Source organism: Berghia stephanieae, chromosome 7 (assembly GCF_034508935.2).
Source record: "Berghia stephanieae isolate SIO BIC M18660-M18661 chromosome 7, UCSD_Bste_1.3, whole genome shotgun sequence".
Taxonomy (NCBI): domain Eukaryota; kingdom Metazoa; phylum Mollusca; class Gastropoda; order Nudibranchia; family Aeolidiidae; genus Berghia; species Berghia stephanieae.
Genome location: NC_088366.1, coordinates 2,616,217 through 2,631,155, shown reverse-complemented (window position 1 = coordinate 2,631,155; position 14,939 = coordinate 2,616,217). Strand labels below are relative to the sequence as shown.

General features: G+C 37.1%; 2 protein-coding genes across 4 annotated transcripts in view; one reads left to right on the top strand and one right to left on the bottom strand.

Annotated features, from left to right (window-relative positions):
* Positions 1-4,991, top strand: part of LOC144976348 (CD109 antigen-like) — a 69,533-nt gene extending 64,542 nt beyond the window's left edge. For 2 of the 3 annotated variants that reach the window (XM_078920593.1, XM_078920595.1), the window contains exon 37: positions 412-1,360. In XM_078920593.1, the coding sequence (XP_078776719.1) occupies positions 412-608 (197 nt within the window). In that variant the 3' untranslated portion in view covers positions 609-1,360. Of the gene's footprint in view, positions 1-411 lie in introns of all 3 variants that reach the window. The other variant, XM_078920594.1, reaches the window with a different exon arrangement.
* Positions 4,992-8,791: 3,800 nt separating this feature from the next.
* LOC144976174 (NXPE family member 3-like) overlaps positions 8,792-14,939 on the bottom strand; it is a 30,633-nt gene continuing 24,485 nt past the window's right edge. The window contains exon 14 of the mRNA XM_078920355.1: positions 8,792-9,316. Within this exon, the coding sequence (XP_078776481.1) occupies positions 9,194-9,316 (123 nt within the window). The 3' untranslated portion in view covers positions 8,792-9,193. The remainder of the gene's footprint in view (positions 9,317-14,939) is intronic.

Below are 14,939 nucleotides of genomic sequence, written 5' to 3'. Positions count from 1 at the left end.
CCACCTGCCCATCTATCAATCCAATTATTCGTTCACCCACCCACCCATCCATTCTCTTATCCATCCATCCAATTATTCTTTCATCCATCCACGCATTCAGTCATTCATCCATCCATCCATTCATTCATTCATTCATTCATTCATTCATCCATCCATCCATCCATCCATTCATTCATTCATTCATCCATCCACCCATTCATTTATTAATTTATTCATTCATTCATTCATTTATTTATTTAGATCTTTATTTATTCATTCATTTATTTATTTATTTATTTATTTATTTATTTATTTATTTATTTATTTATTTATTTATTTATTTATGTATTCATTTATTTATGTATTTATTAAATTTATGTATTTATTTATTTATGTATTTATTTATGTTTCCAATTCTCCCCTTATGTCCAGGTATGCACAACACTAGCATGTACATCACCAAGAATCTCTTCCTACTCAACATCTGCTTCGCCTGCGGGTCGTACCAGTGTCCTTACTGCCCCTACTTCAACGCATCCCCCATCCTACAGGCCGGGTTCAGCTTTTCTCTCTTTGTCCTCGCTGTGTTCATAGTGCAGAGGCTGCTGCTTAGGGGTATGGTGAGATAAAACTGTGTGAGATTATAAGAGAGGGAGTGTGCATGTGTGTATGTGTTTGTATGCGTCAGTGTGTTCAGTTGTTCGTAAGTGATTCTGAACAAGCAAGTTTGAAGCTTTTGGCAACACAAAGCAACAAAGACGAGTTATTGAACAGCACGCGTTGTGGAAATGATGACGCGTTGTGTTGATTTGATAAAGTTGCTTAAGATAACCTGTTGTTTTTATTTATGATTTGCCTTATAGATCCACGTTTTATTGTGGTTTGTTTTTGTGTTTTCAAATGTAAGATCTGATGAGTTTGTGAGTTTTCTTGTTTCTGAAACAAGCAGTGCATGCATTGGTATTTCTGATTATGGAAGATGGTTAGTTCCATGTGTTTATATGCCTGTACATGTATGTGTGTGTGTGTGTGTGTGTGTGTGTGTGTGTGTGTGTGTGTGTGTGAGTGTGTGTATGTGTTACTGTGTATGTGTGGGTTTCTTTGCTTTGTATTGTCAGGAATACAAGTTCTACCAACCATTCCATACTGACGTGTGTGTTATAAAACTGTACATTGAATGTGAACCTGACTGAAAACAATGTCATTTTAAGAAAATGATGTTTAATTTTTTTATATTTTTAAAAATGGAATATGACTTTATGAAATTTATACAAAATGACGGTATTTTTGTACAAACAATGAAAATTATGTCTACCAGTTGACTTGATGCAAAAGATCTAATTTTTTTTTTTCTTGTAATCTCAAATTTTGATATTGTTAAGGAGAAAAGAGAAACCTCCCCCACCCACCCAATACCTTTAACTTATTGTACATATTTTGAATTCATTTTATAATTGTTTAAGTGTATAAAAATATAAATCCGTTTACATTATGATCATTCTCACATTGTCTGTTAATGAGAGACTCTCTTGTTCCATGTCCACAAGATTTATTTTTAGATTTTGTGTACACGTCACAAAGGATTTCCACAAATCATGTGAAGAGATCTTGTGATTGGTTTAGTATTAGAGGTCAAGGATGTTTATTAATAGATGCTGTATTCAAGGATTATATTGTGTTTACAAATTACATTCCATGTTTGAATTCTATGGTTAGATGAACATTATGTTTTTCTTGAGTTTTTGTCGTTTTTTATGTTGTTGTTCTTTTGGATGTTACGATTTTAATAGCAGTTGATTTAGTGTGTCAATAAAGACATGTGTAGTCTTTCGTTTTTGTTTGAATGTACATCTGTAGGTACATGCGGCTATGTGGTCTAGGGGTATGACAATCGCTTTTGGATCGGACGGTCCTGAGTTTGAGCCTCATTCAGCGCATAGTTGAGTCCTTGGAAAAGGCTCTTTACTCACATTCTCTCACCGTACTTAGGTTAAAGTGAGTAACAGCATTGGAAAAAATGGTAAAATCGCCTAACAGGCGTCATGTCTCGTTCTATATGTTACATGTTACTGTTGTTTAGTTTTCGGGAGGCGTTCATTGGGAATCAGAAAAAAAAGTTTTACAAGAAACATTCCACTCGTCCTTTGTGTCAACAAATAAAATTGTTGCTTTTTATATACAGCATTTTCATACATTATCTAATATATTATTTGATATTGTTACCTTTGACCCCTCTATTTCAATTGTTGACATTCCATTGAACTCGTTTTTAAAATGTATTTAGAAATCAGAACAACAATACAGTGCAAGCTACTTAAGTCGAACACAAAAAGCCCTAAAAATGGTGCCATTTAAATTTTTTTTTTTCTTTTTTTTTTTTCAATTTTTGATATTTAAAAAAAAAAAGATAATTTGCCTTTTAAATTTTTTTTTTTTTTTTTTGATATTTAAAAAAAAAAAAGATAATTTGCCTCAGTTGTTTGAAAAATTATCTTATTCTAGAGATGCTGATCGGCCTTGGGTTCAAATATTCAACTTCTGTTATCAACTAAACCAGTGTACCATATCCCAGCACCCCCAAAGTGGGCAGGGAAGCCCTTGCTGTGTCTCCTTTCTCCCTACATCTAGTTTCCAACTTGCTTTCTGTCTTCGACTTCGAATAGGATTACTCGTTTTTGTCCTGGCTCTGGCTAAAGTCCATGGCAGAGAGTGAAACAGTCACGTGTATAGATATAGTTTATGAGGTGATATTTGTTTCCCTTGTAAATCATTTCTCAGTTCTGTATTGTTAAATTTGTTGTTTGGAATATGGAATATAAAATGGTTTGTGGACATTTGAGTGTATTCCTCGTGGTGGGATTCTGTGCTCATGTCCAGATGAGACTTTTAGGTGATCTCAAACTAAATACATCGATGGCATGCTCTTGGAATCTACATCTGTTCCCTGTTTTAACCAATTCTCCTTTGTCCTATTTTTCTCATGTGCTTTAAATAGTAAATCTAGAATTTTTTTGTCTTTCCCATTTTCTTCCAATTTCCTGGCGCTGAAATGACCTCAACGTGTCACAAGCACCGTAAAACCCTTACAAAAACAAAAAACAAAAACCATCTCCTGAGAATGCAATCACAGATTTTTTCTAAAAAACAATTGAATTCACTTCTCATGAAAGACTTCGATGAAGTCACAATAAGTTTTATTTTATAATTTTCTTCCTGATCAGCTTGTTAGGAAAACCGTCTTTGTTTTTTTTGTCTTTTCCATCAGGCTTTTGATTTTTTTATAAAGTGGCTGTTTGAATAAATGGCCTGCATTGTATTCCCCCCCCCCCCCCCTTCCAAAAAATTATGTAACATTGAATGTAGAAATTGAGCTTTATTTTATTTCCCAAAGTTTTTTGGGTTTTTCAAATTGTTTCCTTCTGGTACATTCCAAGATGTGAAAAGAACCATCCATCCATATGTGACCAATTATCTCTAACCAGTAACATGTCGGAATGATCTAGAAACACACAGCTGAGGGTGAATCAAAGATTAGCAGAATTTGGAAATTCAAGTGGGTTTTTTTGGGTAGGTTTTGAAGTTTTATAAAATCAAAACACACTCTCAAGAATGAGCGCCTTTGGTTCCACTCACATCTTGTCAGTTCAAATCTTGTTTGCTAAGCTTAACATTGAAGGGTCATTGCGACATGACACTGTTTTGAGATTACAGACCACATATTTCTAATTGACACGATGCGTGTTGCACACCGACTTGATAGAATGATCTGGACTCTGAAATCTTAGATTGCATTTAATCATCGTCAGGTGAAAACTAATACGCAATTGTTGAATTAACTTTCTCGAGTTCATTTGAATGGAAAATAGAACAAATTTGTTTGAGTTATACTGATAGTGAACTCGAGAGTGTTAAAAGTTTTTATGATATGAATATTGTCTAACAGGATGACCTCCTGCTCGTCTGAATTAACACCGAGTACATTGATGGCAGATTGGCTGAAACTGCCATTGCAATTTGGCAGCTGGCCAGTTGGTCAATTGTGGCTTATATTGTTTATGCAGGTATTTCATCACCTTTAAGGTAAATAATTCTGTATGTGCCCACATTTAGTATAATCAAAAAGGACAAAAAACCCGGATGTTTACAACTGGACAGTGGCACGAAGTAATCAACAGTCATTTAGTTTCTGGTTAATGAAAGAAATAACATTTTCAAAATGAGACTCGAACTCCAGGCCTAGTTTGGTGGTCCGCAATGCTTTACCCACGTTGGCATCTCGTCCTCTTGTTCATCCCATTGCCAAGTTAACTGTCCTTCTCTGGAAAAACTTGTATTTAAAAATTTGGCCAGAAAAGTCAACCTTCAAATATTGATCGGTTTGAATGACCTTCATCTTGGTAAAAACTCTCAAACCTGGGACTTCGCAACATATTCACTTCTCTGGTTTGAAAGGTTTTGCCAAGATGAGGGACATTTAAATGGTTAAATATTTGAAGAATGAGTTTTCTGGCCAAATTTTTAACTACCAGTTTTTCCAGAGTTTGGCAGTTAAATGGATTAGAAAACGACTTGATTTTCATACACTGTATGATTGTTGGCAGATTGCAAGTTTACATTCCATGGTTGGTTGTTTTTTTAGCCAATATTTACAGACTACATTCCATCTTCTGTTATTCTGTTTTCCATTCTATATAGTTTATAATATATATATATGTATATTATTTTTCTCAGTTATGCCAACATTGTAATGTGGCAGCGAATTTAGAAATTAGAATAAATTGTGTGTGTGTGTGTTTGTGTGTGTGTGTGTGTGTGTGTGTGTGTGTGTGTGTGTGTGTGTGCTTGCACGCTTGGCTGGACAGTTTTATTTGGTGATAAGTGAAACTTGATCAGCAAGGTACTGCGGAAAAGAAAAAAAAAAAAAAAAGAAAACCCCACTTCACACGGGCTGTTTGTCGCTCCAAAACCTTCTTCGTCCAATATTTTTAAAAAGCAAACAAAATAAAAACAAACAATTAAAAACGATTTTCTACTTCAAGTAAAATAAAAAAAAAAAGATAGGCTTTTTAAAAAATTGTTTTCTAATTTTTTCCTGTTGTTGCCCGAAGAAGGGTTTTGAGCCGAAATGTTTATTGAAAAAAAGAAGTTGGGTGTGTGTGTTGTTTGTGTGTGTGTGTGGGGGGGGGGTGGACCTGTTATATTCATTTTTTCACAAATGGGTGGGGAGTGTGTGTGTATGGGGGGGGGGGGGGGGGAATAACTTTGTGTCAAATGGATGTTGTCAATCATCGGAATTCTTGCGGCAGGACGTACCGTTTCTTACAAACGATAAAATTGATGGCCCTCGTATTTTTAAATATAATACATTCGTATCGTTAAGAAAGAGAAACGATTCAATTATCATCATCATCATCATCATCTATTTCTCACCCTCCATGTTATTGATTATTTTGGGGTTTTATTTTTTTTTTCAATCTCATTTATTCTCACATTAAAAAAAAAATCAAATGAATTTTTTATCTATTCTTTGTTTACGTTTTTTTTAACGTTATAATTGATTTGTTTTGACTTTTGTGACAAATTATCTAGCTAGACTTTTGATTTGAGTTCTGATGGATTATCTCATAGAAATGGGTTATCGTTTGTATTGCTTTATTAGAAAGATTGAGAGATATGAGAGAGAGTGAGAGAGAGAGAGAGAGAGAGAGAAAGAGAGAGAGAGAGAGAGAGAGAGAGAGAGAGAGAGAGAGTAGCATAGCCTGTATGTAGTACCAATGGGTAGTCGACAGATACCCCACCCGCCATGTTCCACTCACATTACCCATTCTATCCCCATTTCAATGACGTCATCATTACCAATATACCCCAGCCGCCATGTTCCATTCACTACCCATTTTATCTCCATCCATTCCAATGACGTCATCATTACCAATATACCCCACCCGCCATGTTCCATTCACATCCCATTTTATCTATGACGTCATCATGACCAATACTAACAGCCTTCCATCTACATTTTATATAGCCACGTATTAACGCCATGCCTTTTCTCATGTTTTATCAATTTCATCATCATCATCATCATCATCATCATCATCTTTTCATTATTCATTTTGTTATAAATAAAAGAACATTTTAATACCGTGATTTTTGAATCAATAAAACAAATTATTACGACAACAGAGGAGTTCGTCTTTGATCGTGAACAAAAAAACCCCAAAAACCAGAGTCTGTGTGGGATTCCCAACCTCCCATAGAGGGCAGGGAGACGCTTACTGTGTCATCTATCCCCCTATATTATCTGTTTTCCAACATGCTTTCTGACTTCGTCTTGGAATGAGATTATTTGTTTTTGTCCTGGCCCTGGCTGAAAGGGGAACAGTCAAATGTAAAGTAAGGATTTTGGGAGATGATGTTTTTGTCTTGAAAACCATCTCTCTGTTTTGTTACATTTTTAAAATTTTGTTATAAATATATATATATTTAGTTAATAAACATTTGAGTGTATTCCTCATAGTGAGAATCTGTATTTGTGTCTGAATGAGAGTTTTAGGTGATCTCAAACTAAGTACACTGCTAGTGTGCTCTTGGAATCTACATACATCTGTTCCCTATTTCAACCCATCCCCTTTTTCTTACGTATTCTCGTGTGCTATCTACTTGTAAAACTAGAATCCTTGACTATCCCATTTTCTTCCCTTTTTACTGGCGCTGAAATGACCTAAATGTGTCGCAAGCGCCTTAAAACCCTTTTAAAACAAACAAACAAACAAACACTGGATAATATAGGTGTAGCATGGATGGATTGTATTTTGAAATGACGGCATACAGATTGATTGACGAAAATTTGAACAAATTACTCTCAGTCGACCACCCATGAAATGTTCGTCCAATGGTTTCATACCGTACAAGACTACGTGCATCGCCCCATTCATGATTACTGCTGGTAAAGGTTGGTACGGATGATTTCTATCTGTTTTACCTTATCATTTATGCATACTATCACAACATTGACTTTTTTATGGTCCTTGAAAATCATTGTACTATTGATGTTATGGTGTTATTAGTATAGGGAATGAGATTAGCGGAAGAGTAGCGTCCCTTGATTGGACGTCACCCATAGTCTGTGACGTCACCGGCGGAAAAGTTATTAGAGAGAGAACGTCGCGAGGACGAAAGACGCATGCGCACAACCAACATGACGTTCTCTCTCTCATAACGTTTCCGCCGGTGACGTCACAGACTATGGGTGACGTCCAATCAAGGGACGCTACTCTTCCGCTAATCTCATTCCCTATTGGGCTCAGGGGTCAGGTCCGACAATCAGGCTTCTCTTCACGGGAAGGCATTTTAGTCATCGGAGATGGAGGTTAATATGGAGTTCCTATTGGTAGAACCCCCCCCCCCCCCCTAAAAAAAAAGAAGAAATCCCCAAAAAATAAACAAACATGAGTTACGTCCTAGAATTGCATTCTAGCTCCTAGAAAGCTGTATGTGTCACCTTATACGTTAAATATGCACTGTTTACCATCAGATGAGAAAAACAAAAAACAACAATTGTCAGGCAGTTAGAGCGCATCATGATTCAGTGTTAGATATAATAATGCTAGAAAACATTTTTTTTAAAAAACAACTCAACATAGTTTGTGCCCTATGACGTCAGGCGACATCAATCTTGGCAAATGAATACCAAGTTGTCCAATGTCAAGGTCACAATCGCCCAGAATGTTTCCTTTTTAAAAAAAAATATTTCTCTGTTATTTTTTTTTTTCTGTTTTGTCTTTTGTTTTTCAATAAGCAAAACCCAAGTCTTTTTGTTGTTTTTTTTTCATTCAATTTTGAATGATGCCGTAACTGGTGAAGTCTGCATTAGGGCGTTATCGAAAATAGGACTTTTCTTTTTATCGTTCTTTGCTTTTCCTGACTGGGGGCAGCGTGTCTCAGCGGTACGGTCTTTGCTTCGTACCTGAAAGGTACCGAGTTCGATCACCCGCCGCAGCGCTGTGTGACCTTGAGCAAGTCACCCCGCATTAGCTCAATTTGCGGCGCTGCACTGCGGCTGACGCCTGGGTTATTCCAGTCTTCCCTTGGAATAGACCCCAGAGACAAATTTCCTCTATGCGATGAATAAAGGGAATTTTTTTATTTTTTTTTTAAATTTATGTGTTACCGCTGACCCCTGAGTTTTGCAGTACTGTTGGACTCAAACTCCATCTTATTGCTAATTCCACCTCAAACTTTCTACTGTGACAATGATCTAATGAGACATTAAAATACTACAATCTACAGATGTCTACATGAGTCATTCAAATGGATAGTAAAATAAAGGGAGTAAAAATGAGTTTTATAAAAGATTCTAAAAAAGTAAACGACGTTTCGGCCTTTGGTCTTCTTCATGTAGACAAGAAAAGGACAAATCTTATGTTACATTGGCATTATGGTTAAAACATTATCGGTAAAAATGTATGTTGTGTGTGTTTGTGTGTGTGTGTGTTTGTGTGTGTGTTTGTCTGTGTGTGTGTTTGTGTGTTTGTGTGTGTGTGTGTGTTTGTCTGTGTTTGTGTGTTTGTGTGTGTGTGTGTGCGTGTGTTTGTCTGTGTTTGTGTGTGTGTGTGTGTGTGTTTGTGTGTGTGTTTGTGTGTGTGTGTGTGCGTGTGTGCAGATAAAGAGTCATTTTTTCTCCCTTCATTTTACTGTTTACTAACTCTTTCCTTACCATTACCAGCCATTTTAAGAGCTATCCCCAAAACTTCAGACCCACCCAACACAAAAAGTACGGTTTTCTAACTGGAACAAAAAAGCAACCAATACATTTTATACATGATATTTTTCAGCACAATGATCTCAACAACAACACAAAGTCAAGTCTGTAAAGGTAAAATAAAAACAATTCTTTAAATTTTGTGATTTTGTACAAAAGAAATCAGGACGAAACTGTTGGTTGCGTCGTAATGAATGTGGCGATTTTCCCTTGGTTGGTAAGGACAGGGTTATAATACAAGTCTTCTATGAGATCATGCTCGGCTTTTCCCATCTAACTACAACCCAAGTTTCAATTTTACGACTTTAAATCCATTTTTAAGCATCTGATACACCCGAGTAATTCCAGTTTGTGGCAGAGGCTTACACATGACCTTGACCTTAATAAAGTGTGCAGTCAGACGTCAAAACTCATCCAAAACGAAAACAATGAAAGCTAAGGCACGCCCAGACGTCAATCAGACTGGCAGACGTAACCAAAAAACGTCCTCAGCATTTCCTGTGTGACCTTGGCCTCTGGGTGAAAATCCCGACTCTCTGCCGCGATGGAAAAATCCCAGAAATCCAGAAAGTAAACCTGGGGAGATATTGTAATTTACAAGTATTGTCTTTATGTAAATGGAAAAATTCTCAGAAATCTAGAAAGTAAACATGGCGAGATATTGTAATTTACAAGTATTGTCTTTATGTAAATGGAAAAATTCTCAGAAATCTAGAAAGTCAACACACATGGAGAGAGATACTGGAATTGACAAGTATTGTCTTTATTTAAATGAAAAACTCCCAGAAATCTGGGATGTAAACCTGGGGATATATTTGAATTTACAAGTATTGTCTTTATGTAAATGGAAACAATCTCAGAAATCTAGAAAGTAAATATGGAGAGAGATACTGGAATTGACAAGTATTGTGTTCGTGTAAATGCCAGGATATAAACCTAGGGAGATATTGGAATTTAAGAGTATTGTATTTATGTAAATCATTGGAGAAATGTTGGTGTAAGTGGGGGAGAGGTGGCGGGGGGGGGGGGGGGGGGGGGTAGTTGTGCATTGGTGAAATACATATTTAAAGAAATTTCATCAAATGTTACCCATCGTCAAAAAGCGATCATGTGTCTAGCTGAGTCAGTTATATGACAAGTGACATTAAAGGTAATTTTATGACAGACATTTTAGTTTCAATCTCTGCAACAAACAATTTCCATCGTTCAAAAAACAAAAAAACAAAGAAATAACATTCTTAAAAACATATAAAGGTGACACTATTTTTATATTTTTGTCTGTTTATCCAACTCTTAAGATCTAAATCACATCGACATAATGTACAGTTTGAGGTGATGGGTGAAATGTTTTAAAAAAAAGATGATACAGATGTATTGTTTACCATCAGACTATCGTATAATTTATCCGTCTCTCTCTCTCTCTCTCTCTCTCTCTCTCTCTCTCTCTCTCTCTCTCTCTCTCTCTCTGTGCGTGTGTAAAGAAATTAATAAAAATAAAATTCCCTTTATTATTCAACCCATAGGGGAAATTTGTCTCTTGGATCTATTCCAATGTAAGACTGGAATAACCCAGGTGTCAGCCGCAATGCAGCGCCGCAAATTGAGATAGGGCGAGGTGACCTTGCTCAAGGCCACACAGCGCAGCGGCAGGTATTCGAATTCTGTACCTTTCTGGTACGCTGAGCCGCGCTGCCCCTCTATATGTATGTATGCGTGTGTGTGTGTGTGTGTGTGTGTGTGTGTGTGTGTGTGTACTCTTAAACCCCTTAAAATACCATAAACCGATTTCCCTTTAGAGCCAATTGACTCTGATATGAATGGAAAGTGACTGCACATTGATATTCATAGTTCTGGGCTTTTTTTCTTTCTTTTTTTTTTTTGACCTCTCATAGTCGCAAGGAGGTCACTTTCTGTGTCTTGTATTCCCCTATTTCTGTATTCTAACTTGCTTTCTGTCTTTGTCTTGGAATGAGATTACTTGGGTTTTGTCATGGCCCTGGTCGTAATTCCCTGCAGTCAAATATTAGTGATCGTTTTGTAAGATCTTTTTGTATTTGTAAACTATCTCTCTGCTGTATATTATTATAATTTTTCTTTTGAATATATAATGATAATATGTAAGCTTTAGAACGTATTCCTCTTAGTGGGATGCGGTGCTTATGTATGTGGGAAGACTTTTAGGTCAACATTAGAAATACGGATCTATGGAAAATCACAGGAAAAGAAGAAATAGAAGTAGAAATTAAGAGGAGGAGATGGGAATGGCTACTCTCTGAAATTTTTTTTTCTTTTTGGAGCTTTTATATAGCGCAATATCCACTAAAATGTGCTCAAAGCGCTTTACAAGGGGTCAACAGCAACATTTAACATGTAGGACGGGACATGACGTCTGTCAGGCGATATTACAATTTTTCGGACAAAGACAACGCTGTTAACGGCCAGGTACTCATTTTACATCTGAGTACGGTGAGAGAATGTGAGTAAAGAGCCTTTTCCAAGGACTCAACTATGCGCCGAGCGAGGCTCGAACCCAGGACCTTCCGATCCGAAAGCGAGTGTCATACCACTAGACCACATAGCCGCACAATGCCGCAGAATGCCTGCAAAAAAATATTACCTGGCAAACTCTTACATGGAACCTGGAGGGAACGAGGAAGAGAGGGTGGCCTAGAAAAAGCTGGAGAAGGGCATTGATGGAGGACCTAAAAACTGAAGGCTTAACATGGAGAGAACCTGAGAAGATGGCACATAGCCGGACAGGATGGAGGGATTGGTTGATGGTCAATGTTCCAGGAATTGGTTGATGGTCAATGTTCCAGGAATTGGTTGATGGTCAATGTTCCAGGAATTGGTTGATGGTCAATGTTCCAGGAATTGGTTGATGGTCAATGTTCCAGCCCGAGTGAAGGGCCTAAGTAAGTAAATAAATACAATAAAAATAAAATTCCCTTTATTCATCCCATAGGGGAAATCTGTCTTTAGGGTCTATTCCAAGAAAAGACTGGAATAACCCGGGCGTCAGCCGCAAGGCAGCGCCGCAAATTGAGCTAGGGCGAGAGGTGATTTGCTCATGGCCACTCAGCGCAGCAGCGAGTGATCGAACTCGGTACCTTTCGGGTACGAAGCAAAGACCGTACCGCTGAGCCACGCTATCCCCTAAGTACTCTGATAGTTTGCTTTTGGAATCTTCATTTGTTCCCTATTTCCAAGGGGCAGCGTGGCTCAGCGGTACGGTCTTTGCTTCCTACCCGAAAGGTACCGAGTTCAATCATCCGACACTGCGTTGTGTGGCCTTGAGCAAGTCACCTCGCCCTAGCTAACCTAGCTCACTTTGCGTCGCTGCTCTGCGGCCAACGCCTGGGTTATTCCAGTCTTCCCTTGGAATAGACCCTAAAGACAAATTTCCCCTTGGGGATGAATAAAGGGAATTTTATTATTTATTTTATTTATTATTTATTATTTGAACCAGTCCCCTGTGGCATTCTTTGTCCCGTGTGCTTTTAATTGTAAATCTGGATTGATTTAAAACAAAAAAAAAATTGATTTGACTATCCCATCCTCTTCCACTACACGTGCGCTGAAATGTAGCAATGACTATGACACTTTTTGTTTTCTATTTTTTGTAGGAAATACTCCCCTTAAATCAAAGCCCTATCTCCACTGACTAAAATTTTTTTGAATTTTGGAAATCCATTAATATATAACAAAGTTATGCAGTTTCAAAGATGTCATTTATTTGGATGACTCACAAAGAGAAAAAAATACGGAAAATATGGGACGCTTTTTCTGCGTTTTATTCTGGTTTGTGGCTGTATCTCGCTTTTATGGCAAAATTATCAGCAAATATAATGAAGACATCAGAAAAGTTCTAACTTGTATAGTTTTAGAGCTGTATGGCTAGGGTCAACTATAACTTTGTTTTAAAATATACATAATATTGATCATTTGGAACTTTTCCGAAGTGTAATTTTGTGTCTACAACACATACATATGACACGAAAAATGCCTGCTAAATTATTATTAATCAGTCCCGTGAGACCATGGCTTATGTTATTTCTAGTATTTATTTGAGAGAGAGAGAGAGAGAGAGAGAGAGAGAGAGAGAGAGAGAGAGAGAGAGAGAGAGTTAATCTACTATCCCTATGACATAACAATGAAACAATGCGCGCGAGGATTTGTGTCATCAGTCATCGCGGACAAGGTTGCCAGATGGCCACGTGTGTGGCCAAATATATAATTTTGTTTCTTTTATTAAATTTTATTCATCTATTTTTGTCTCAGTGACATTTATCCTAGTCTATTCAATTTTCTGTTTGTTAAAATTTAGTTCATTTTAAGTGGGCCAGTCTTAATAGTGAAAGCCATATGATTTTCTATTTAGCCACTTTTGAAGTCGAATTTGGTCAGGTTAAAGTCTGGCCACCTGGCAGCCTTGCCTCGCTCACGTCATTTTGGTGGAGCAAAATGGCTGTCTCCATATTTTCACTCATTGTAATGCAAATTGGGTTGATGTTTTGTGAGAATACGGGAAAAGTACTTATCATAATCCAATGAAATTTGAAATATAAATAGAAGAAATGTGCATATATAACCTTATGAGCGACAAAATATCTCCTCTTTGTAGTTTTAGAAATATTGTACTCCAAAGAGTGACAATCTATTTTAACGGTCTTCTGGTAATCGTACGAGTTTTGTCGCTTGACATAATCTAAAATGACATTTTTTCTAACTGTGTGCCAACTTTCAATCATATTCATCGATAAACAGCGTCGTAATTAATTTTTTTAAATAGCATATACGAAACGGCTTCGTCCCATATTTTGTCGCGAATTCGGGCACTTCGTGAGCGAAAACGAGGCCCAAAGATTTGTGCGGGATAGTCATTGCTATGAAATGACGTAAGTCAAAGTGATACTAATCTGCTAGAAGTTGAGGACTGTAAAAAGTAATAAACAAAAACGAATATGACAGCTTCAAAAAAAGAACAAAATACCAAACACAGAACGTTTCGGGCACGAAACCCGTCTTCAGCCAACATCAGAAAACAATGAAAACATGAATCCATTACTACTAAAATATATCTTTGCCGTTGATCTGATCTTTTAGTTATATAATTTATGTTTTCATTGGGTATTTGTGACCAGCCGTCTCAAAACGGTATTATGTCGGGATGCTTTGGACCACAAAAAGTGACTTTAACAGTAATATGGTAAGAAATACGAACTTTGGGTCTTTTGTGATGAAAGAACTTGTATATATTCTCCGTCATTTAGGAGATATATTAACCATAAATTTCATATTTATGGCTAAAAATAAATTTTCCACCACCTAGTTCATCCCGACAAAATACCGTTTTGAGACGGTGGGTCACATTTTGTTGTTGTTGTTGGGTGAAGAAGGTTTCCGTGGTTGGTATTTTGTTGTTGTTGTTGGGTGAAGAAGGTTTCAGTGGTTGGTATTTTGTTGTTGTTGTTGTTGTTGGGTGAAGAAGGTTTCCGTGGTTGGTATTTTGTTGTTGTTGTTGGGTGAAGAAGGTTTCCGTGGTTGGTATTTTGTTGTTGTTGTTGGGTGAAGAAGGTTTCCGTGGTTGGTATTTTGTTGTTGTTGTTGGGTGAAGAAGGTTTCCGTGGTTGGTATTTTGTTGTTGTTGTTGGGTGAAGAAGGTTTCCGTGGTTGGTATTTTTGTTGTTGTTGTTGGGTGAAGAAGGTTTCAGTGGTTGGTATTTTGTTGTTGTTGTTGTTGTTGGTGAAGAAGGTTTCCGTGTTGTATTTTGTTTGTTGTTGGTGAGAAGTTTCAGTGGTTGGTATTGTTGTGTGTTGTTGTTGGGTGAAGAAGGTTTCAGTGGTTGGTATTTTTTTGTTGTTGTTGTTGGGTGAAGAAGGTTTCAGTGGTTGGTATTTTGTTGTTGTGTTGTTGTTGGGTGAAGAAGGTTTCAGTGGTTGGTATTTTGTTGTTGTTGTTGGTGAGAAGGTTTCAGTGGTTGGTATTTTGTTGTTGTTGTTGGGTGAAGAAGGTTTCATGGTTGTATTGTTGTTGTGGTGAAGAGTTAGTGTTGGTATTTTGTTGTTGTTGTTGGGTGAAGAAGGTTTCAGTGGTGTATTTGTTTGTGTTGGGTGGTTCTGTTGGTTTTGTTGTTGTTGTTGGGTGAAGAAGGTTTCAGTGGTTGGTATTTGTTTGTTGTTGTTGTTGGGTGAAGAA